Source organism: Microcaecilia unicolor, chromosome 10 (assembly GCF_901765095.1).
Source record: "Microcaecilia unicolor chromosome 10, aMicUni1.1, whole genome shotgun sequence".
NCBI lineage: Eukaryota > Metazoa > Chordata > Amphibia > Gymnophiona > Siphonopidae > Microcaecilia > Microcaecilia unicolor.
Window position 1 is genome coordinate 16,887,841 of NC_044040.1, and position 25,359 is coordinate 16,913,199.

At 44.9% G+C, this 25,359-nt stretch overlaps 1 protein-coding gene across 1 annotated transcript in view; it reads left to right on the forward strand.

Moving 5' to 3' along the window:
- The first annotated feature begins 229 nt into the window (after positions 1–229).
- Positions 230–25,359, forward strand: part of LOC115478999 (collagen alpha-1(VII) chain-like) — a 309,662-nt gene continuing 284,532 nt past the window's right edge. The window contains exons 1-11 of the mRNA XM_030216704.1: positions 230–305; positions 6,484–6,667; positions 11,733–11,892; positions 15,494–15,587; positions 16,250–16,423; positions 17,770–17,930; positions 18,120–18,122; positions 18,475–18,604; positions 19,653–19,769; positions 20,886–21,041; positions 24,685–24,801. Coding sequence (XP_030072564.1) covers positions 230–305; positions 6,484–6,667; positions 11,733–11,892; positions 15,494–15,587; positions 16,250–16,423; positions 17,770–17,930; positions 18,120–18,122; positions 18,475–18,604; positions 19,653–19,769; positions 20,886–21,041; positions 24,685–24,801 — 1,372 coding nt within the window. The remainder of the gene's footprint in view (positions 306–6,483; positions 6,668–11,732; positions 11,893–15,493; positions 15,588–16,249; positions 16,424–17,769; positions 17,931–18,119; positions 18,123–18,474; positions 18,605–19,652; positions 19,770–20,885; positions 21,042–24,684; positions 24,802–25,359) is intronic.

The following is a 25,359-nucleotide window of genomic DNA, read 5'->3' on the forward strand; positions in this document are numbered from 1 at the left end:
CTAAATGGGTGGGCCCCGGCCCACCCAGGCCCACCTGTGGCTACGCCACTGGTCTATCCCTGAGTGGTTATCTGCTGGAAAACAGTTTCAATCACCTTTGTGCTGTCAACTATTGCTATGCTCTTAGGAAGGAAGGAATGATGTTGGTCACCTCTGTTTCTGCAGGTGCTGTAAGTGATGACAGACTCATCTAAGAGACATTTTGTGCCACTCCAGGAGCCAGGAGACGATGAGGCTCTTATACTTGAGGATCTGTACCCTAGCGGCCATCTTGGTGCAGTGGAAGACGTTGGCTGAGCTTGAAGGTATATGTTCAGAACTGTATTACAAGGAAGGAAGTCTATACCCTAAATTCTAACCTGTGGCAGCTAATCTAACCTAATCTAATCTCAATATCTATCAACTCCTTACAAAGGCCCAAAGTGGTTCATATACAAATACAAAAGAATCTCATCACATTAGAGGGTGCAGGTCTGATATTCAGACCGCGGGAGGAAGCTCGGCTAGCTCCCGCAGTCAGTGATCAGTCCGGATATTCAATGCCGGGCCGTTTCCAGTGATCGGCATTGAATATCTGGGTGTTAAATGTAACCGGCCATGCAGATATTCAGCACTGACCAGTTAAATTTAATACCAGCCAAAGATATTCATGAACAATGCATCACATCTTTCGATCTAAGAAATGAACAATACCCTTTGCACATAATCCTATTACTTCAAACTGTACGAATTTTACCACTCCGGTTATAATTAAGTGTACGTCTACCCTTATCCTGCTCTGTATTGCTCACTAGAAGCTGTAGTCCCATCCCCGGAGACTTATCAGCCTCATTGGGACTATTTCTCTCTATATGCTACTTTATATTCGTCCCAGAGTTGTGTTCTCTTTTCCGGAACCGTATCAGCTTCCTTGCACCTACTGTTACTTGATTTTCCACTCTGTATATATTCCCAGAGTTGGTACTCTCCTCTCCGGAACCTGTAAGCCACATTGAGCCTACTGCTATGCGGGAAAATGTGGGATACAAATGTAATAAATAAATATTCCTGCTATTTTGCCAACCTAATTTGCCACCAAACTTACATAAGAACATAAGAATAGCCATACTAGGCCTGATCAGTGGTCCCTCTAGACCAGTATCCTGCTTCCAGCAGTGGCCAGTTCAGGTCAGAAATACCTGACAGAATTCCAGATAGTAGCAAGATTCATGTTACTGATCCAAGGGGCAAGCAGTGACTTTCCTCAAGTTTATCTCAATAGCAGCCTATGGACTTTTCCTCCAGGAATTTGTCCAAACCTTTTTTTTAAACCGAGATACATTAACTGCTGATACCACATCCTCTGGCAACAAGTTCCAGAGCTTAACTATTAGCGGATAGCTGGTAATATCGCGCAATATAACCGGTTATACGCTAAGTGCTAACCGACAATATTCAGCAGGAGATAATCAGTGATCTCTCAACGAATATTGCTGGATAGCCAGTTAAGTGCCATTTAACCGTCCAGGAGCCGTTCCTGTCCAGTTAAATGGTTTTAAATATCGGGTGTGTGTGTGTGGGGGGGGGGAGGTGTATGCGTCGCAATACAATTAATAAGTAAAAGTGGCCCAGATATATTTTTGAAATAAATAGGTTTTTAAACATTTCGGAGTAGAGAGGTGTGGTAGCCGTGTTAGTCCACTCTTAAAGGTAATCAATAGAAATAAAACATGGAAAAGAAAATAAGATGATACCTTTTTTATATTGGACATAACTTAATACATTTCTTGATTAGCTTTCGAAGGTTGCTCTTCTTCGTCAGATCGGAAATAAGCAAATATTTCTGAAAAGAGAAGTAAGACAAATTGCATTTCAGAGAAATAGGTTAATTATTCCAAAACTGTACAGCTTGAAAACCAAAAGATGATTCCAATTCCTTCTTATATCAGATGCTCTTTAATGAGGGAAAATAAAGTATTTGGCAATTGAGTAATGACTATCTCATGCAACATCTCTGTATCTATCTTTGTATCTGTTCACTCCGGAGTCCGTTGTTACCTCTCCGGAATTATGTAAGCCATATTGAGCCTACAAATGGGTGGGAAATGTGGGATACAAACGTAACAAATAAATAAAAAACATGAAAGACAAGGTTAAACTGAGTCAAATAATCTGGTACCAGGGGCGTAGCCAGACCTCGGCGGGAGGGGGGTCCAGAGCCCAAGGTGGGGGGGCACTGTTTAGCTGCCTCCCCCCGCTGCTGCTGCCTCCCCTCGCCACTTTGGACCCCCCGCCGTCGCAACCGCAAACCTCCCTCCGCCGCCGCTGCAACTGCAAACCCCCCTGCCGCCCCCCGCCTGCCCCGCCCACCCACCGCATCAGGTACCTTGTTTGCTGGCGGGGGTACCCAATCCTCACCAGCCGAAGAGTCTACTTCAGCGCCGGTCGACTCCAGCACCTTCGTGGTGTGATCATCTGTTCCTGACGCCTTACGTCCTGCACTGTGCATGTAGCCCCATGCAGGAAGTAAGGCGTCAGAAACAGATGATCACATCACGAAGGCGCCGGAGTCGACCGGTGCTGAAGAAGACTCTTTGGCTGGCGGGGTTTGGGGACCCCCACCAGCAAACAAGGTACCTGATGCAGGAGAGGGGTGGGGCAGGGCGTGGGGGGTCAAATGTAGAGGGGGCCAGGGCGTAATCTGCGGGAGCCCATGCCCCTGTGGCCCCATGTAGCTACGCCCCTGTCTGGTACAGCACAATGTAATATCAAGAAGATTTAAAATCTAACTGAGGTGCCGATGATCAGAAGCCCTGCGCTGTTCCAAACATTTCTGAATATCACTGGATAGCCGCTTAAGCTCCGTTTTAGCAGCCTTTTTGTTTTAAATATCGGGCAGCGTGTCTTTACAAAATTGGTTTCCTTACCCTCTGTATATCTTTTCCTTTCTGCAAGATCTGAAATAATTGGCTGGCCTTCACTGCTGTGCTTTGATAAGCCACTGGGTGGCGACAGAGAAGCCATGCTTGGCTTTCTCTCCACTCAGTCTATGGGGTCCTTTTACTAAGCCGCGTAGGTGCCTACACGCGCCCGATGGGCACATAATTCAGAACTACCGCCCGGCAACTGCGTGGCCACAGCGGTAATTTCATTTTTTACGCATTGGAAAATTTCCAGTGCGCAGTGCTAACCAGGCGGTAATCGGCATTGTACATGCGCTGACGATTAGCAGCCGGTTAATGCATGAGACCTTATCGCTAAGTGAATGGGTGGTGGTAAAGTCTCAGGCCCCAAATGAACGCGTGAGAATTTTCATTTTGACGCACGTCCATATTCGACCCAAAAAAACAAGGCCTTTTTTTGTAAGCGCGCTGAAAAATGGACCTGTGCGTGCCCAATACACGCGTCTACACCAGCGCAGGCCACTTTTCGGCGCACCTTAGTAAAAGGACCCCTGTGTGCTATTGTAAAAACATTCCTAACACCAGGTCTAAAATGGGAGTTGGAATATGAACTCACGCTTGTGGCCTCGGCCAACCATTGTTCTGGCTTTTGCTTTGCTGTCCTCATAATCCAATCCAATATTAATTGAAACATCCACCAGTTCACTAGATTAAATTCCGATCTGTCAATTAAGCCAATATGTTTGACTGTAATACTATTTATTTCTGGACATAGAACAGTGTCATCAATCAGACTTTACAGATGTCACCTGCAATTTTGTGATTGATGGAAAGATATAATTTTGGAAGCGCATGGACGATGCAGAATAGAATCTCATCCCCTGTGATTAATTTTGCTGTCTGGGCTAGCATTTTCTCCAGAAGGCACTAATACAAATTTATTTAACATTAAATGATGGCCTTCTCTGGCAGCTTTTGCCTCCTGCTCTGCCCAAATAAAAATGCATGTCAGTTTCCCCAGCTGTGATAGTTATTGTTCTTTTTAACATTTTGCATGTTCTTTTTTTTCTCTCATTTATTTTTATTTTATTTTTTTGTTACATTTGTGCCCCGCGCTTTCCCACTCAAGGCAGGCTCAAAGCGGCTTACATGGGGCAATGGAGGGTTAAATGACTTGCCCAGAGTCACAAGGAGCTGCCTGTGCCTGAAGTGGGAATCAAACTCAGTTCCTCAGGACCAGAGTCCACCACCCTAACCACTAGGCCACTCCTCCACTGTTGCTACTATTTGAGATTCTACATGGAATGTTGCTATTCCACTAGCAACATTCCATGTAGAAATCGGCCCTTGCAGATCACCAATGTGGCCGCGCAAGCTTCTGCTTCTGTGAGTCTGACCACATACGTGCAGGACGTCAGACTCACAGAAACAGAAGCCTGCGCAGCCTTCTACATGGAATGTTGCTAGTGGAATAGTAGAATCTCCAATAGTAGCAACATTCCATGTAGAATCTCCAATAGTATCTCTTTTATTTTTGTTACATTTGTACCCCGCACTTTCCCACTCATGGCAGGCTCAATGCGGCTTACATGGGGCAATGGAGGGTTAAGTGACTTGCCCAGAGTCACAAGGAGCTGCCTGTGCCTGAAGTGGGAATTGAACTCAGTTCCGCAGTTCCCCAGGACCAAAGTCCACCACCCTAACCACTAGGCCACTCCTCCACTCATTTCCTTTCCCAGCTCCTCCATTGCTTCTCTCATTTATGCTTTCTCCCTTTCCCTTCACTCTCCAAAGCATCTGGCACTCGCCTCTCTCCATTTCAACCTCTCTCGATCATTTCTCACTTAGGTCCCTGTTTGCTAAACATTTTCCCCATAGACAGATAATGGTCGAAAAACTGTAGTAAATAATAAAAACTAGCTGGTCGATATTCAACCGTGGTGGTCAGGTTTGTTTGTTTTTTTTGTTTTAAATGATAGCTGCTGCCATTTGAATTAGACCTGAACTGGGACAGATTTGGTTATATAGATTTTGGGTGGTCGTAAGAAGTTATCTAGCTACCACTAATATTCAACTGTGGCTCCCGGATAGCTACCTAGAAAAGGTTTATTTATTTAGATTTTGCTCACACCTTTTTCAGTAGTAGCTCAAGGTGAGTTACATTCAGGTACTCTGGATATTTCTCTGTCCCAGGAGGTCTCACAATCTAAGTCTGTACCTGAGGCAATGGAGGGTTAAGTGACTTGCCCAAGATCACAAGGAACAGCAGTGGGATTTCAACTGGCCACCTCTGGATTGCAAGACCAGTGCTCTAACCACTAGGCCACTCCTCCACAAGTTGTCCTCTTAATTGGGTGGCTACCCATGAACCACTGCTGAATAGCAGCGGTGTCTAAATAACTTTCAGGTCCACCCAGCCCTGCACCTTAGAGCACTCTGGCACTAACCAAAGAGTGCTGTAGCAGTCAGAGCAGATATTTCTTGGAACTTTCTGGTTAAGTTCCTTTAGCCAACAAGCCAACCATCTTCAGTGTACCTTCCATGTGGCTTATGGTTCTGATTTTTCAGCTCTAGCTTCCCTGACGTGGTGTTCCTTGGGGATCTATCCTTGACCCACCCTTTTTATTGTTTTTCATGCCCAAAATTGGCCACTAGGTTGAGTCGGAATGGACCCAGCCTGGAGCCTGAATTGGCTCTTAATTGGTGCTAAGGATCAATAAGTTGACCTTAACAAGCATAAGTTGGAGCCAATTAGTTGTTACATGTGGAAATGCCTTGTGACCTATTCTATAACCCCTGCAACTACTCTCCATTGAGCTCAATGCCAAAGGGGGCGTGACCATGGGAGGGGCATAAGCAGATCAGGGGCATGCCTGAAAATTAGGCGCAGGGTTATAGAACACTATCTTTACCATGCCCAACTGCCCGCATTTACTTTAGCCTTTGGCGTTGGAACGCGGACTTAAACTTGCATTCTTTAAAGACCGTTACAAGCAGAGACTGCCACTATAGAATTTGTGCTTAATGTACATTATCCCGGCGGCTAGCTTCGGGTGACCTTTACTGAATTCCCTCCATTGTGCACGTAAAAAGTTACACTTGCTCTTGAGCTGGGGTAAATCTATGCAGGTTCCCTTTCCCCTTGATTTCTGCAGGATTTGTGTTAGTATTTTCTACAAAGACACACTGACACAGACAGGAGCTTTCCCTGCCCAGTTAAATCATTTTGAATATCAGGCTCCATGAGGTTTTATGCAATAGTAGTTATTGCCGTCATCTCATGGTTTTGTTTTCCACCTCAGAGGTGGCACAATCGTACTTATTTTTGGTAGATTTTGCCTGGAAGCAGAGCTTGCGTATAGCAAGGTTTGTATCCCTTTGTGCATTGATAATAGGTAATAGTAACAGCTCTGAATTTTGTGTATATTGCCTAATTATTTTCCCGACGCAGCATTTTCTGACCTCGACAACCTTGCATTTTGAGGATTTACTATAAGAAGGTACTTCTGGTAGCTTGAATAGCATTAGTCCTCTAGAGCAGGTTTGATAATGCCATGCCGAATAAGACTGCACATTCCATTCCATTCCTTTCCCCTTGCAGTGTGCAGAACAGCAGAAATGGCTGACATCTTTTTTCTGGTGGATGAGTCGTGGAGCGTTGGTGAGACTAACTTGCAAATCGTTAAAGACTTCATCAAAGACATCATCAAGTCATTTGGGGAGGACGCAGTGATCGGCAAGGAGGGCATGCGGTTTGGAGTTGCACTTTATGGAGATGTGACGAGGTAAGCTGGTTTAGTAAATGTCATCAAAACCTGCAGAGTCCACACAAAACTGAGAATTTTATAATGCCTTTGTATTGCTGCATGGTGCGACTACACCTCGAGGACTGTACAATTCTGGTCAATGCATCTCAAAAAGATATCGCGGAATTATACAAGGCATGGGGAAGATCAATGAAAATGATAAAGTGGATGGGATAACTTCCCCGTGAGGAAAAGCTAAAGCAGCTAGGGCTCTTCAGTTTGGAGAAGAGAGGGCCGAAGGGAGATAGAGGTCTATAAAATACTGAGTAGGGTGGAATGGGTAGATGTGAATCGCTTGTTTACTCTTTCCAAGAATACAAAGACTAGGGGGAATGCAATGAAACTACTAAGTGTTAAATTTAAAACAAACTGGAAAAAATATTTCTTCACTCACCATGTAATTAAACTCTGGCATTTGTTGCCAGCAAATGTGGTAAGCGCAGTTAGCTTAGCAGGGTTTAAAAAAAGATTTGGATAATTTCCTAAAAGAAAAGTCCATAAGCCATTATGAAGATGGACTTGGGAAAATCCACTGCTTATTTCTAGAATAAGCAGCATAAAATCTTTTTTATTATTTTGGGATCTGCCAGGTAGGTACTTGTGACCTGGACTGACCACTGCTGGAAACAGGACACTGGGCTTGATGGACCTTTGATCTGCCCCAGTATGGCAACACTCTTATTTGATTGGCTTGTGCCATGTGTGATGTCATTTGTGACATCATAACCAGAATGGGTCAGTTAGATCCTGAATGTGTTCCCTGTTTTGTTAGTCTCTTACTGACACGGCTGTTCCTAGAATGAATTACAGAGGAGGCAAAACTAATGTTAAAAATAGTAACATTCCAGTGAGATTTTATCGATCATCATGTGTACTTTTGAAATGTTGGAAGGTAACTTGGTCAGTCAGCTGTTTTCTTTATTATCGGACTGGGTGATGGTAAAAAGAAGTGCTGAGAGAGCTTGTAAACCATGAAAGGAAGGGATAACAGGTTTTTCACTGAGGATGAAACACAGGAATGTATTCACCTTATCAATCATTCATGACCAACACATTTCAGTTAGGTGCCCTTTTACGAAGCAGCGGTCAGCCCACTGCGGGCTTGCTGTGCACCATTCTGGAACTACCCCCGGGCTATGCAGGAGTCCGGCGGTAGTTCCCACCAGCAGTACGCACTATTTCCAGCGCTACAAAAATATGACCTATTTTTGTAGCGCTGGAACTTAACCAGTGGTAATCGAGCAGTGTCACATGCTACCCGGTTACCTCCGGGTTAGCGTGGGAGCCCTTACCGCCATCTCAACAGGTGGTGGTAAGGGCTCACCACCGAAATGGCCATGCAGTAAGTGGCTCACTTCAACCAAGCCTTTAACGGAAGAAGTAACTAACTTGTTAGTCTCACTCACACACACAAGAAGTGACTCGGGCTGCACACACTGCAGTAGGACATGTTTATCCACTCCTACCCTAGCTGGGAAAATATTTAACCATGTCTCTGACCTCACGTGCAACTTTCTTCAAATCAATCACCTTACTTTCTAATTCTTCCTACTTTCTTACTCATCTATATGTTACAACTTTGCCTTACCCTTCACTACCAATTATAATGTTCTAGTACATATTGTGTTGTCATTGCAAGTAGTCTACCATGCCATACTTTGTATTGTTGTTCGACTATTTTTACTGCTCTAATTGCCTATTGCTCATGTTTGATCTATTCTTACTGTACACCGCTTGAGTGAATTCCTTCAAAAAGGCGGTAAATAAATCCTAATAAATAAATAAATGAATAAAAATAGCCATTTCTTTTCAAACAAAAACCATGGCCCTTTACCAGCTGTGATAAAAGTGTGCATCAAAAAACACACGCTTACGCTAGGGTTACCATATTTTGTCCCCCAAAAAAGAGGACACATGCCTCGCCCCACCACACACCCCGCTCCGCCCCCTTTCACACCCTCATTTCGACCCCTGCCACATTTTCCCCTCCCCCCTGTCACACACCCCGTCACCCCCCCTCCCCTTACCTTACTACTGCCCTGGTGGTCTAGTGACCTCTTCGGGGCAGGAAAGAGCCCCCTCTTTTCTGCCCGGAGCGCTGCCCTGCATGCATCCCTGTTCGTGATCTTGGCGCCGATTCAAAATGGCCGCCGAGAGTTGAAGTCTCGCGAGGTCACTGCAACTCTTGGCAGCCATTTTGAATTGGCGTCGAGATCACCAACAGGAAGGATGCATGCGGGGCAGCGCTCCGGGCAAGAAAGAGGGGGCTCTTTCCTGCCCCGAAGGCGGAAGTGGTCACTAGACCACCAAGGCACTAGTAAGTAAGGGGAGGGGACCCTCCTCTCCTCTTTCCTCTACACATTAGTTGATTTGTTTGCTTTATTTTTTGTCTACTAGATTGTAAGCTCTTTGAGCAGGGACTGTCTTTCTTCTATGTTTGTGCAGCGCTGCGTACGCTTTGTAGCGCTATAGAAATGCCAAATAGTAGTAGTAGTAGGGAGGCTAGCAATCTGCCTGTTTGTCCGGATTTCTGGACAAACGGGCAGATTGGCAAAACCCGCCCGGTTGCCCGGACATGTCCTCAAAAAGAGGACATGTCCGGGTAAATCCGGACATATGGTAACCCTAGCTTACGCTAATGTAGGTCCCCTTTTACCACTGCTTAGTAAAAGGGCCCCTTAATTTCTAACCCCTTGGTAGTATCAGAGTTTTCCTTTTAGAGATTTTCATGAAGGCATAACTAATTAAAAGCCAGTTTTACATATGCTCTGTCAGCGATCAGATACAGACCTTATTAAATTTCCTGGATGCCTTGGCACTATCTGCAGATCTTTAGACCCTGGTTGCAGCTGAGACTCACACAGCCAGTGGATTGAATTCCCTTTTTCAGGCTGAAGTAAACATTTTCAAAGCTTGGTGTTCATCATTGAATGGAATATATGATTCAGAAGTTATAAGGAAGCTCCTGCAGCTGCAGGGCTCAACGTTTATGCACAGAAGGGACATTCTAAAAGCTGAAAATGTACATTCAACGGAGTGGAGGAGTAGCCTAGTGGTTACTGCAGAGGTCTGAGAACCCAGGGAACTGGATTTGATTCCCACTACAGCTCCTTGAGACTCTAGGCAAATCACTTAACCCTCCATTGCCCCATGTAAGCCGCATTGAGCCTGCCATGAGTGGGAAAGCGCAGGGTACAAATGTAACAAAAATAAAATAGATACTATTGGAGATTCCACATGGAATGTTTCTACTATTGGAGATTCTACATGGAATGTTGCTACTACTGGAGATTCTACATGGAATGTTGCTATTCCACTAGCAACATTCCATGTAGAAGGCTGCGCAGGCTTCTGTTTCTGTGAGTCTGACGTCCTGCACGTACGTGCAGGACGTCAGACTCACAGAAGCAGAAGCCTGCGCGGCCACATTGGTGATCTGCAAGGGCCGACGTCTACATGGAATGTTGCTAGTGGAATAGCAACATTCCATGTAGAATCTCAAATAGTAGCAACAGTGGAGGGGAGTGGCCTAGTGGTTAGGGTGGTGGATTTTGGTCCTGAGGAACTGAGTTTGATTCCCACTTCAAGCACAGGCAGCTCCTTGTGACTCTGGCCAAGTCACTTAACCCTCCATTGCCCCATGTAAGCCGCATTGAGCCTGCCATGAGTGGGAAAGCGCAGGGTACAAATGTAACAAAAATAAAATAGATACTATTGGAGATTCTACATGGAATGTTGCTACTACTGGAGATTCTACATGGAATGTTGCTATTCCACTAGCAACATTCCATGTAGAAGGCTGCGCAGGCTTCTGTTTCTGTGAGTCTGACGTCCTGCATGTACGTGTAGGACGTCAGACTCACAGAAGCAGAAGCCTGCGCGGCCACATTGGTGATCTGCAAGGGCCGACTTCTACATGGAATGTTGCTAGTGGAATAGCAACATTCCATGTAGAATCTCAAATAGTAGCAACAGTTGAGGAGTGGCCTAGTGGTTAGGGTGGTGGACTTTGATCCTGAGGAACTGAGTTCGATTCCCACTTCAGGCACAGGCAGCTCCTTGAGACTCTGGGCAAATCACTTAACTCTCCATTGCTCCAGGTACCCCTCCCCCCATAGAGTGTGAGCCTTCTAGGGACAGAAAAGGTACCTGCATATAAAGTGTACAGTACTGTGTACATCTAGTAGCACTATAGAAATGAGTAGTAGTAATAGCATGCTACAGTTGAGATATTAGTCGTATAATGTAACTTATTAATTTACTAGTAAAAATGCCCGTTTCAAAAGGGAAGGAAACGGGCGCTAGCAAGGCCATCCCCCACCCTCCGTCGCTGTTGCAGATTCAGCCGTCCCTCCGTTTTAACCCCCCCCCCTTCCGCGACCCAGTCGACCCCCGTTGTCGGCGAAAACTGACCCACGCCGCCGTCCAGTACCTGTGCTGATGGGGGACCCCAACCCCCGTCAGCCGAAGTCGTGTGGTGGCGTTTGCGGCGTTGCTTCTTCAATGATTTTGTGTTGAAGTTCCTCTGCGTGCGTCTGGGTTTTCGCCGAGAAGAGTGTCAGTGCTCCGCCCTCATCGTCATCACGTAGTGACGCGAGGGCGGGGCAAACAGTCATGGCCAAAGCGGATATCTCGACGCCTCAACTTCCGGTGGTGGCTTCATTTAGAACGTTGGGGTTGCGAATTATGTGCGGATGGGGCGTGGCTGAGGGCGGGTCTATGACTGACAGTGAGTGGTGCATGAGTGAGAGTGAGTGTTGCTGACAGCCTAGCCTACCAACACTGCAGGGCTTCATTGTTTCCCTCCCTCAGAGTGAGCTTCAGAATGTTCCAGGTGAGAGTTATTTATATAGATAGAGTCGTAGCACGGGACTATTTTAAAATAATTTTGCGAGCATTCCCTAGAAATGTTTCCCTACCCTGTCCTGGAGGCATAATTAGCTAGTCAGGTTTTCAGGATTCCTATAATGAATATACATGAGATGAATTTGCATAATGGGGGTCTCCCTATCTATCCATTTGGCTATCTCTTGTTTGTTTTCAGGATAAGCATTGAGCTGTCAGATTACGTCACCACTAAAGAGCTGCAGCAGGCTGTCAGAGACATTTCATACAAAGGGGGAAACACAAAAACTGGAGAGGCCCTTGCGTTGCTAGCGGATACAACATTTGGTCCTTCTAGGTCCAGAGAAGATGCAGCAAAGGTAGGCAGACAATCTGTAAAGTATAATGATATTCGAATGTGATGTTCCTTCCCATTTGAGCAGGGCCCATGGAATGTTAGAATATTTGGCTAGCGCATACAAAAAGTTTGCTGATTGGAATGGGTGGTTGAGGTTGTGGGAGGAAAGACAGTCCAATTTTTGGCAGGGCTTCAGCACAAAAATTGTTCTGGCCTCTATTCTCAGTGATATCAATAGTGCCTTGGAAGGTAGATCTCGTATGCCATAGTAACATAGTAAATGATGGCAGATAAAGACCTGTACAGTCTATCCAGTCTGCCCAACAAGATAAACTCATTTTACATGGTATGTGATACTTTATATGTATACCCGAGTTTGATTTGTCCTTGCCTTTCTCAGGGCACAGACCGTAGAAGTTTGCCTAGTACTGTTCTTGTACTAAGTTCTGAAGCTAACACCGAAGCCCCTTAAAATTTACACTCCAGCCCATCTCTATCTATTCAGTCATGATCAGGGCATAGACCGTTGAAGTCTGCCCAGCTCCCGTTTTGTTTCCCAATTACCGGCATCGCCACCCAATTTCTGCTAAGATTCCACAGAACCATTCCTTCTAAACAGGATTCCTTTGTGTTTATCCTACACGTTTGAATTCCATTACTGTTTTCATCTCCACCACCTCCCGTGGGAGGGCATTCCACATATCCACCACCCTCTCCGTGAAAAAATACTTCCTGACATTAGTCCTGAGTCTGTCCCCCTTCAACCTCAATTCATGTCCTCTAGTTCTACCACCTTCCCGTCTCCGGAAAAGGTTCATTTGTGGATTAATACCTTTCAAATATTTGAACATCTGTATCGTATCACCCCTGTTTCTCCTTTCCTCCAAGGTATACATGTTCAGGTCAGCAAGTCTCTCGTACGGTTTGCAACACAAATCCCAAACCATTTTTGTAGCTTTTCTTTGCACAGTTTCCAGTCTTTTTACATCTTTAGCAAGATACGGCCTCCAAAACTGAACACAATACTCCAAGTGGGGCCTCACCAACGACTTGTAGAGGGGCATCAACACCTCATTTCTTCTGCTGGTTATGCCTCTCTCTAAGCAGCCTAGCATCCTTCTGGCCATGGCCTTCGCCTTGTCGCGTTGTTTCTTCACCTTCAGATCCTCTGACACCAACACCCCAAGGTCTCTCTCCAATCAATGAAATGGTAACTGATGTTGCAATTATAATATGAATATACCCTTTACATCAGTATATAATTCATCTACTGCTCTTCAAACATGTACTAGTTAATTTTTTTTATTTTTTATAAATGCAGTGCTCAGTGTTTTCTACTGTGCCAAATCACCGTTGTATATGATAACAACATACAGCACAACAACCCTCAACCATCATAGCACTGTTCCAACCTGCCTACCTTCCTATCGTTAAATATAGATAAATAGCACCTGCTTTGAGATGTTGTAATAAAAGGGGGTAGCACTTATCTCTTAGGCGTTTTTATGTCCATGGCAGGGTCCGGTTGTGCTGTTGCTGTATGCACCCTTGTGTCTGTGCTCAGAGTCCCACTGTTGTTCCCGATGTGGGGCCACGTTTCACCATGGTGGCATTCTCAAGGGAACTTATCTACAAACGGGAGCGAAACCTTATCAAGTTCCTCTGAAAGCAGGGAGGAACTTGCCTAGACTAAGCCGTACCCTCTCCGCGCAGTACTGCAGGATTTAATTTGGCTCTGTGAGGGAGTGCACAGTGCACACCAGAATAAGTTAACTAAATCCACCAAGTCAGTGGCCGTGGCCCAGGCCAATGAAAGGAGAACTATTAACATCGCCCATATAACATCAAGCCACACCAAAAAATCAGTCTTGGCTATGCCATCACTCAAATTCTGAAGCTACTATCTCCAAGCTGTTGAAGCCATGGGAGGAGTGACAGCCAGGGCAAATAGACTGAATAGCATTTTGTAGGCGTGGGAAGTGAAGTGGACGAGGTGTGGCTTTATGGGGACTCTTTCTTTACTTTTTTAGATTATAAATGTTTGGAATTCTTGATAATAAGAATTCCACTGAAAATTCTCCAAGAAATTGGTCTAAATTAATCACATCAATTTTTGTGAAAATCTCCCCCATAGGTATATGTGATGTGCCTTCTGGCAACAGCATCTTACTCCCAGGCGTTGCCAGGGATCAGCAAGATCCTCATCAAGGGCTGGGAAAGACACTTCCACCAAGATTCATCCATTAAATCCTTCCCTTCCACGACTTCCCCAGCTAGGTGATGATTGTCCATAGAGCACATTATTATAAAGGCATCTTTATACCTCCCCCTACTGATTTCTCCGAGAAAATCAAAAATACAAATCCAGACCAGAACTGGATCAGACTGTTTGATATGGCATGAAGCGACCGCTGTCTCTCTCACCCACTCCTAGAACCCAAGGGTAAACCCACAAGAAAACTAAACTAGTTGATAGAGAGCATTGAGATGGAAAACCATGAGGGGCATAATCGAATGCGGACGCCCATCTCCATGGGCGACTATCTCCGAGGACGGGTCTGTGAAGGGGCGGGCCAGACCGTATTTTCGAAAAAGATGGGCGTCCATCTTTTGTTTCGATAATACGGTTGGTGCCGGGCAAATGCATCGGATTTGAGCTGGACGGTATCAGTTTTCAGCAATAATGGAAACCGAAGGCGCCCAGCTCAAAAATGAATAAATCCAAGGCATTTGGTCGTGGGAGGGGCCAGGATTCGTAGTGCACTGGTCCCCCTCACATGCCAGGACACCAACCGGGCACCCTAGGGGGCACTTGTAACAATTAAAAAAAATTTTAAAATACCTCCCAAGTCCATAGCTCCCTTACTTTGGGTGCTGAGCCCCCCAAATCCCCCCCAAAACCCACTCCCCAGAACTCTACACCATTACCATAGCACTTTTGGCTGAAGGGGGCACCTAGATGTGGGTACAGTGGGTTTTGGGGGCGGTTTGGAGGGCTCCCATTTACCAGCACAAGTATAACAGGTAGGGGGGATGGGCCTGGGTCCACCTGCCTGAAGTCCACTGCACCCACTAACAACTGCTCCAGGGACCTGCATACAACTGCTGTGATGGAGCTGGGTATGACATATGAGGCTAGCATACAGGCTGGCAAAAAAAGTTTTTTAAGTTGTTTTTTTGGGGTGGGAGGGGGTTAGTGACCACTGGGGGAGTCAGGGGAGGACATCCCTGATTCCTTCCGGTGGTCATCCTGGCAGTTGGGGCACTTTTTGGGGACTTGTTCGTGAAAAAAAAGGGTCCAGAAAAAGTGACCCAAATTCTTGCTTTTGGCGCCCTTCATTTTTCCATTATCGGCCGAGCGCGCCCATCTCTCCTCGGCCGATAAACACGCCCCAGTCCCGCCTTCACCATGCCTCCGACACGCCCCCATCAACTTTGTCCGTTACCGCGACAGACTGCAGTTGGAGGCGCCCAAAATCGGCTTTCGATTATACCGATTTGGGCGCCCATGAGAGAAAGGCGCCTATCTCCCGATTTGGGTCAAAATATGGGCGTCTTTCTCTTTCGAAAATAAGCCTGTATGTTTCCTTAGTGACAACATTGGGTTTATCTTTTCTTGGCAGATAGTCATTTTAATAACTGACGGGAAATCTGTGGATGCAGTAGAGGAGAAAGCCATCCTGCTTCAGGATCGGGGAGTCACGGTATTTGCTGTGGGTATGTAAGAAGAAATGTACCACACTCTCGGAAAATGCATTTCAGATACCAGTGTGCTATTGTCTCATTTCATCATGGTCATGTCAGAGAGTTTTGAACTCCCTTTTCTTGTAAGGAGCATGTGTTAACTCCATGGCCAGCGTTTGGGGGGGGGGGGGGGGCAATCAGGGCAGCTGCTCTGGACCCTGCAGCTCCAGGGGTCCCCATGGTACAGGCATATCTTCCCCATCTCCCCACCGCAGTCCATCTCCTCCTCTCTTCCCGATCTTCTTTAAAACTTTATTTCCCTTCTCAGAGGGGCCCTGGTGCAGCAGCCATTCTCACAAGCTGCCTGCGGCTGCCCCAAAGATTTCCCTCTCTGCCACGATCCGCCCCCTCCTGATGCAATTTCCTGTTTCCACTCGGGTAGATTGTGGCAAAGAGGGAAATATTCGGGACAGCCAGAGGCAGCTTGTGGTGAGCTCTGCCAATGCACCCGAGTCCAGACCTGCAGCACTTCATCCCTTTTCATTCCTGAGACTCACATGCTGAGCTCTTCAATACACCTTAATTCAAACTTACTTCAGCACCATCTGCTCTTCCATTTCCGGTCCACACAGAGCAGAAAATGCCAATTACTTTAGTGTCCAACAGTGAAAGAGTTTTTTCTTCCTTGCCTCTAGGAATTAAAAATGCTGATAAGAAAGAACTGAAGACCATTGCCTCTGACCCCTATGAAGAGCACATGCTGTATGTGGAAGATTTCAAGTTTCTCAGCACCTTGCTACCCAAAATCTCACGAAGGATCTGTTTTACTACATCCGAACCTCCAAAACCAGTTAAGGAGATCATGGAAAGTGAGTCTGAGGGGCATTTTGAGATCAATAGCTTGGGGGGGGGATGACACACATCGGGGGAGGGGGAGCAATGGCACCCTGCCCTTGGTGGCAACCAAACTAGGTATGCCAGTAGTCCTAGTGACTGGTAACGGGGGCAGATGATGTATGGAAGGTTTTCTTTACCTCAAGGGTTCTCAACCCAGTCCTCAGGATTATACCAAGCCAGTCAGGTTTTCAAGATGTCCATAGTGAACATACATGAGATAAATTTGCTTGCATTGTCTCTGCTGTATACAAATCTATCTCAGGCATAGTCATTGTATGTATCCAGAAAACCTTGAGAATCCCTGCTCTAGAACAATACGTACTCGAATTTTGTCCCGTGTATTTTGAAAATAACATTTTTTTGAAGCTACTTATGGTGTCATAAGTACATAAGTATTGCAATACTGGGAAAGACCAAAGGTCCATCGAGCCCAGCATCCTGTTTCCAACAGTGGCCAATCCAGGTGACAAATACCCGGCAAGATCCCAAAAATGTACAAAACATTTTATACTGCTTATCCCAGAATTAGTGGATTTTCCCCAAGTCCATTTAATAACGGTCTATGGACTTTTCCTTTAGGAAGCTGCCCAAACCTTTTTTAAACTCCGCTAAGCTAACCGCCTTTACCACATTCTCTGGCAATGAATTCCAGAGTTTAATTACAAGTTGAGTGAACAAAATTTTCTCCGATTCGTTTTAAATTTACTACATTGTAGCTTCATCGCATGCCCCCTAGTCCTAGTATTTTTGGAAAGCGTAAACAGACGCTTCACATTTACCCGTTCCACTCCACTCATTATTTTATAGACCTCTATCATATCTCCCCTCAGCCACCTTTTCTCCAAGCTGAAGAGCCCTAGCCGCTTTAGCCTTTCCTCATAGGGAAGTCGTCCCATCCTCTTTATCATTTTCGTCGCCCTTCTCTGCACCTTTTCTAATTCCACTATATCTTTTTTGAGATGCGGGTACCAGAATTGAACACAATATTTGAGGTGCGGTCGCACCATGGAGCGATACAAAGGCATTATAACATCCTCATTTTTGTGTTCCATTTCTTTCCTAATAATACCTAACATTCTATTTGCTTTCTTAGCCGCAGCAGCACACTGAGCAGAAGGTTTCAACGTGTCCTTATTGATAGACCTAGTGCAACATTTTCACTGGAACAAAACTAAGGCAAGCGTTGGATACCCAGGGCTGAATGAAATACAGCCATGCCAATTATTATAGCCTACGAGTTTGCAGTGGTGATGTGTAATGCATACTCATCCCTGACTCGTGGTGAAAAATGATTTGGCTTTGTTTGGATTTTTACCAGAGGAGAAGATTGTCGGCCCCAGAGACTTGTTTGTGAGTGAGCAAAGCTACAGTTCAGTCCGCCTGACCTGGAGTCCTGCGACAGGGGATGTGACAGGGTATCATGTAGCACTGGATTCCCTATCGTCTACAGGGCAGCTGACTAATGAGGAGCAGAAACAGGTGATGTCTGTCCTATGAGTGCAAGTGAAAAGAGCCATAGAGACCATTGAGAGCTAGTTCTTGTCTGCTGACCGCCTAAATAGCATTTAACCGGCTAACCGCAAATATTCAGTGGGAGATAACCGGTTATCTCTGCTAAATATTTGCGGTTAGAGCATAGCAGCTGACTAGCTACGTCGCGAGATATAGCAGGTTAGTGCCGATATCCAGCGTTGGGTTTAGTGGTTAAATAGGACTACCCAAATATCAGTCCTATCTTGAACCGCTAGGAATTTAACTGGTTAGCATTGAACATTGGCTTAACCAGTTAAATTCCAGTGGCTATAAATGAAACTAGAAATTCAATGCCGATCGCCAGATACGGTGCAGCATTGAATTTCCAGGCTCAGCGCTAGCAGCGGGCTTTAACTGTGCTGCCCGCCGCCGGCTAAGTATCAGCCCCTAAGAGTTTAATGCCCTTGAGCAATGATGACTGCAACACAGCCCCAGTTGCTGCCTGCAACCTGTAAACTGGGAGCTAAAGCCCATCTTTTTTACCCATCAGATTATTCTGGATGCCGACAGAACGACTGTTTTGATCACAGATCTTAGGCCCAGCACAGAGTATTTACTAACAGTTCTGCCTGTCTACGCAGACGTCTTGGGAGATTCAGTCACCATCAAAGGGAAAACAAGTGAGTTTCTAGCCTGTGTGTAATCCCATCTTTTCGGCTAACCCTTCAAAAATGAAACAAAAAATATTTTTGACTGGAAAGCCAGATTAAGCTGTTTTCAGCTGGGCCCCAGAGGCACAGGGAGAGGGCAACAAAGCATCTGTGACAAAAGAGATGTCTTTAACTCATGACCAAAATCTTAATTGTCCTGTGCTCCATACCCTAGGTTCTACCTCCCCCTTTTGTTTCTTGTTCTGTTCATCTGCACGTTGGGTTACCATATGTCTGGTTTTACCCGGACATGTCCTCTTTTTGAGGACACTGCGGGTTTTGCCAGCCTGCTCGTTTGTCCGGGTTTGCGGGCGGATGGGCAGGCGGGCCTCAAGGTGTCTTATCCTCCCCTCCCCTCCTTTACCTTATTGTCGTGCCCTGGTGGTCTAGTGGCCTCTTCGGGGCAGGAAAAAGCCCCTTCTTTCCTGCCCGGTGTAGCTGCAGACCTGTCTTGCTCCCAGGACTATATTTGCAGGGCGTCTTTTTTAATGACTTAGCCCTGCTAGTGGCAGTTTTGCTATGACTTTAACACAACTTTGCAAACGTATGCGACCCCTGATGCAGGCAAAGAGTCACCGAAACACGGCCCATGTCGAGTCCCTCTAATAAAGAACTGGGTCTTCTCCCATTGACCTGCTCCTGGAGGTCTCTCTGTGCTTTTTTGCCCTTCTTGATTGGTGTCCTTTGGACAGTCTGTTTCTTCCCTCTAGAGCACTAACCACATGCTTGACAAATTAGTCTCATCTTCTCTGAAAATAACATTCATGGTGTGTTTGTTAATCTATTTAGAAACTGTTAGCAGGTTCCTTAAACAGACTTTCCATTGAGATCAATTTGCAAGTTCATCAGAGCATGTAAAACAACAACAACAAAAAAGTTATTGCATATTACAAAAGAATTTAATTTTTTGCGTATTTAAAAAAAATGTCATAGCGCACAAAGTGTTCTGTTTTGAAGTTTGTTATACGGCATTAAGGCAAGACTGACCAGGAAATGGAAATGTCTTATTTCTTTTAAGCCCCTATTCCACCGGTGACCAACTTCCGAGTGATTGAGGAGGGTCTCTTCAGTCTGAAGGTGGCATGGACCTCTCCTCTGGGGAAACTAGATGGCTATAAAATCTACATTCCCCGCTGTAAGTAAACCATGGACGCTGTAATTTTATTCTAAATTCTCTGTAGATTATGTAGTGCATTTTGCTGGAATAACATACAAGTAATCCAAGGATTTTGAGGAGTGTGAATGTTGTCTTCCAAAGATTTGAGGCCTCTGTGGCTGAAAAATTCATGTACTGTATATATGGACAGTACCAATAAAAAATACCACAAAATACATAATTGGACAGAGCAAACCAAAGACCATATATGGTGCATCAATACCAGATCTCTGTTTGCATAAAGGGGGCAATTTGCAGACTGTCCAGGTAGTTGTAAAGCGGAAAATAAACAAAGCAGATCGTTAAGAGAACCAAAAATATATATATAAATCAGCCCGACACAGGCCGTGTTTCGCCAAGTAGGGCTGCCTCAGGGGCTACACAATGATCCTTTACTGTCAAAATATAGTGGATATATTTTGATGAAAGCAACTGAAAAAAATGTACAGAAGACCGTAATCATTGATCCTCTGGATTATATGTTGAAAAAACAGCTCAATCAAATAAACCAAAAAAGAGTACTGACATGAAATCAATTGAACACTCCCTTGACTCTGATAGCGCTATCAGAGTCAAGAGAGTGTTCGACTATATTTTGACAGTAAAGGATCATTGTGTAGCCCCTGAAGCAGCCCTGCTGGGCAAAACACGGCCTGTGTCGGGCTGATTTATATATATTTTTTGGTTCTCATTAATAAATTATATTTTTTCTCTTAACGATCTGCTTTGCTTATTTTCCGTCTTGGAGTTTGCAGATCGTCTGCCTTTTTGCTTTCTTGGACCCCAGGTAGTTGTAAAGTCCTCAGATTCTTTCTACCCACGCATCTTGTAGTTAAATTTCAAAGGGAAGCCAAGCGGGTACATTCTCTTCAAAAACGTCTTGAGGGTATAAGTATACGGCAGAATTGCAACAATGCATGTAGAGTACTCTTTGGGAAATGGGTCTCTTTTCCTATGTCTTTCATAGGCAAAGGAAACCCCATTCCATGATGTGAGAATCACGCTTTAGACTCAACAAAATGGGAAGGGAAGAGCCAGGTCCGGGGTCAGAGTCCCACTTCCCCTGTTTAACCTTCTGTACGGTCTCTTTTTCAGCCAACAGACCTGGGCTGACCTATGAACAGATTCTGAGTGGAGACATCTCTTCCCATGTAATCGACAATCTGCAGGAGGATAAGGAATACACAGTCAGCATCTATGCAGTGTATCCCCAAGGCCCAAGCCAGCCTGTATCAGTTACAGGCCGCACTTGTAAGTTTGCTGCCTAATTTTTTTGTTTTCGCATGTAAATTGCACCCCAGTGTTGCAATATTACCTTATGCAGAGAGTTTACCTATGTCCACCCATCTCTCTGCCATATCTGTCTGCATTATAGGCCCAGGCCCTAAGTCAATCCAAGTAGGCTGGTCCAGATCTGATTTTGCCTCACTAAGAAAAGCAGGAACTATATTTCCCTGAACGCAAAGGAGCAAAACCAGGGGTAGCTCGCCCTGTTTCGGTTCACCTGGGTGAGGAAGTCATCCTACTGGCTTGATCTGATTTTCCCATAAGGGTTCTTGTTGCTGCAAACCATACCTGAAGTTTGAAGTTCTCAGGTGGCCAAACAGCCACCAAGGAAGTAGCTCATTATAAGCCTCCATCAAACTTTCTGTGCTATGGTAGGGTGTGGGGGTGGGGGTGGGGGTGGGGGGGGGGGCGGTAAGGCATGAGCAGAGAGCAAATATGTGGGCCTACCCGGTCCACCCCTGGGTTCACCCAGAAATTTACTTCTGGCTACACTACTGATTCTGGGACCCATTCAGAAGTTGCCATTGTCTCAAGTTCAGAACAAAGTTTTATTTCCGTTGTGAGTGGCTGCTCGCTTCACTGCTCCTCTGATGAATCTTATTTCTGACTACCTGGGAGCTCTGATAGCTTCTGAATGCCTACTGGTGGCTGCGGCCAGAAACTACATTTCCCAGCCTGCCTTCAGCACTCACATCTGGTCTGGGCTTGTCTATATGACGTGAATGTGCCTAAATCAGCATCAATCTCCCCTGGGTTGAGCTTGCCTTCCTCATTGAATATGCCTAGGTCTACCCCTTCCCTTGCAGCTCCTAAAATCCTGGCTCATATGTACGCTATCTCCGAGGGAACTCTATCAGGTTGTTTCAGGTGAGGATTTTTATACTGTTCCAGACAGAATGTTTTCCCTAGTGTTTAAGCTGGCATTTTTCAGGGACAGCTTTTTAAAATAAAATTGGTTGCTGAGGATTCATGCATGAAACAGATAGCAGTGTGGAATCCTTATGGATAGCAATTCCACTAGGACAGAATGAATAGACAAATGAAGAAATGTTTATAGAAATTAGGATTTGTGTAATTGTAGACAATATACCGAATGCTAGAAATTATTAGGAAAGGGATGGTAAATAAAACCAAGAATACTATAATGCATCTATATTGCTCCTTGCTGCACCCTCATCTTGAGTATTGCATTCAGTTCTGGTTGCTAAATCTCAAAAAAGATATGATGGAATTAGAAAAGGTTCAAAGAAGACCAACCAAAATGATTAAGGGGATGGAACTCCTCTCATGTGAGGAAAGGCTAAAGAGGTTAGGGCTCTTCAGCTTGGAAAAGAGATAGCTGAGGGGATATATGATTGAGGTCGACAAAATCCTGAGTGGGGTAGAATGGGTAAACGTGAATCGATTTTTTACTCTTTCAAAAAGTACAAAGACTAGGGGACATTCAATGAGTTACATGGAAATACTTTCAAAAGAAATAGGAGGAAATCTTTTTTTACTAAACAAATAGTTAAGCTCTGGAACTCATTGCCGGAGGATGTGGTAACAGTGGTTAGCGTATCTGGGTTTAAAAAAGGGTTGGACAAGTCCCTGGAGGAAATGTTCATAGTCTGCTATTGAGATAGACATGGGGGAAGCCACTGCTTGCCCTGGGATTGGTAGCATGGAATGTTGCTACTATTTGGGTTTCTGCCAGGTACTTGTGACTTGGATTGGTCACTGTTGGAAACAGGATAGTGGGCTAGATGGACCATTGGTCTGACTCAATATGGCTATTCTTATCTTCATAACAGGGCTCTAACAGCTGGTTTTTAGGATATGGGTTCTTAAGGATATGGTTTCTGACTTTCCTCCCCCAGGTGTGACCTTAAATTCTTGGGTTCCTGGGGACTCTACTACTACTACTTGACATTTCTAGAGCACTACTAGGGTTACGCAGCGCTGTACAGTTTAACAAAAAAGGACAGTCCCTGCTCGAAGGAGCTTACAATCTAACGGACGAAATGACAAGTTGGGGCAGTCTAGATTTCTTGAATAGAGATAAAGTGGTTAGGTGCCAAAGGCAACATTGAAGAGGTGGGCTTTGAGTAGGGATTTGAAGATGGGCAGGGAGGGGGCCTGGCGTATGGGCTCAGGGAGTTTATTCCAAGCATGGGGTGAGGCGAGGCAGAAAGGGCGGAGCCTGGAGTTGGCGGTGGTAGAGAAGGGTACTGAAAGGAGGGATTTGTCTTGAGAGTGGAGGTTATGGGTAGGAATGTAAGGGGAGATGAGGGTAGAGAGGTAAGGAGGGGCTGCAGATCGAGTGCATTTGTAGGTTAATAGGAGAAGCTTGAACTGTATGCGGTACCTGATCAGAAGCCAGTGAAATGATTTGAGGAGAGGGGTGATGTGAGTATATCGATCCAGGCGGAAGGACTCCTAAGGGGAATACCCAGTTTTCCCCTTAGCTGCCTCCTGTGACACACCTGATAGGTCACAAGAAGTAAAGGCAGTATAAGAAGTGCTCATTGCAGCTTGCTTTGCAAAAAAGCAAGATCTATGTTGGTGTTCAGGATCTTGATTGCGGTGGGGGGGGGGGGGGAGGTTGGAAGAGGGGCTGGTAGTCATCATTCTTTTGAGACCCTCCATAGACAGGGAACATGAAAGCCAGGCTGCCTCTGATATCTGAATGGGAATTGCTCTGCTTGTTTCTTGGACAGTACATGGACACTTCATTGGTTATTTATGTAAGGATGTCCCCTATATTGTGTCTACAAGTAAAATGTTCCTAAATCAGGCCCCATTTATCTTGTTCGCCTGTGATCTGTTTCTATGTTCTGGAAAATTTCCTCAGTTTAACATTTTCCATTTGTTTCCCTAAAGTAAATGCCCCAGAGCTCCCTCAAGGCTACTGTGATGTGGAATGGCTTACTAATAGATATAAAACTCCAATCAAATAATATGTATTTTCATTGAACACTAAAGATGTATCTCTTTGGAAAATCTTTGAAAATCTGATGTTGTTTGATGATGTTTAATTTTTATTTTTAATGTCTGTTTTATTTTGATTGTGATTTTGCATATTGATGGTGACATCCTAGGAACCTGACAGGTATTTTGTTGAATGTAAGTTATTGTATTTATTTATTTATTTATTGCATTTGTATCCCACATTTTCCCACCTTTTTGCGGGTTCAGTGTGGCTTATGAAAACTGGAAGTACATTTTGTTACAGCTCAGTAATGGATTACATTATGAAGCGTTATGAAAGACAAGTTTTGTAACAAGGAATATAATAATGGAAAAGATCATTGAGACATTGGAAGGAAAGAACGGGAAACTAAAAGGGGCGATACATTGGAGGGAATTGTATATATTGAATTGTATATAACATAACATTTCTTTGCATGCATAGAACCTAGCATTCCCTGAATACAGAATATGTGTTATTGTAGCAAACACAAGAGACGGTGAATAGGATTTGCTTTGAAACATATGCCTACATCTGGTGGCACGAGGGGTTACGTAATGCCCCTACAATGATCTTTATTGGGCATCCTTGAGATCCTGTACAAATGGAATGCATGCGTCATTTTCAATGCTTCTTTCTCAACCTTTGCTTTTCCAGTAAAGCTTCTGCCAGTGAAAGACCTTACATTACAAAATGCCACCACAGATACCATCCGAGCCATATGGACGACCGTCAATGGAGCATCGGGTTATAGGCTCACTTGGGCGTCCTCAGGTAAGACTGATGCTTCTTCTTCAGCACCCACTGAAGCATGATGATGTGTAACCTTGGAAGTGGTGGGCAACAGTAGCATAGTAGATTATGGCAGATAAAGACCTGAACGGTCCATTCAGTCTACCCAGCAGTCACACGCATTGCCAATTCATGATTAAACCAACAATGAATGTGGTATCAAAATACCTGATCCTGGTCTTTCGTTGTGATTTTTGAGACATAGAGCGTAGAAGTCTGCCCGTCACCATCCTCGTGTTCCAACTACTGGCGTCACCATCAAAGCCCTCTCCAGCCCTTCCTAATCTTTTTCTTTTCCATATATGGGACACAGACTGTAGACGTCTGCCTGGCACTGGCCTTAGTTCTTCACAGCCAGAGTCGCCATCCAAAGACCACTCAACATATCAGCACACATGCAGTCTTTTAAGTTTTGGTTTTTTATAACATCCATTTTATAAGTAGGGACCCTCTGTGTTCATTCCATGCCTTTTTGAGATTATTATTATTATTATTTATTGCATTTGTATCCCACATTATCCCACCTATTTGCAGGCTCAA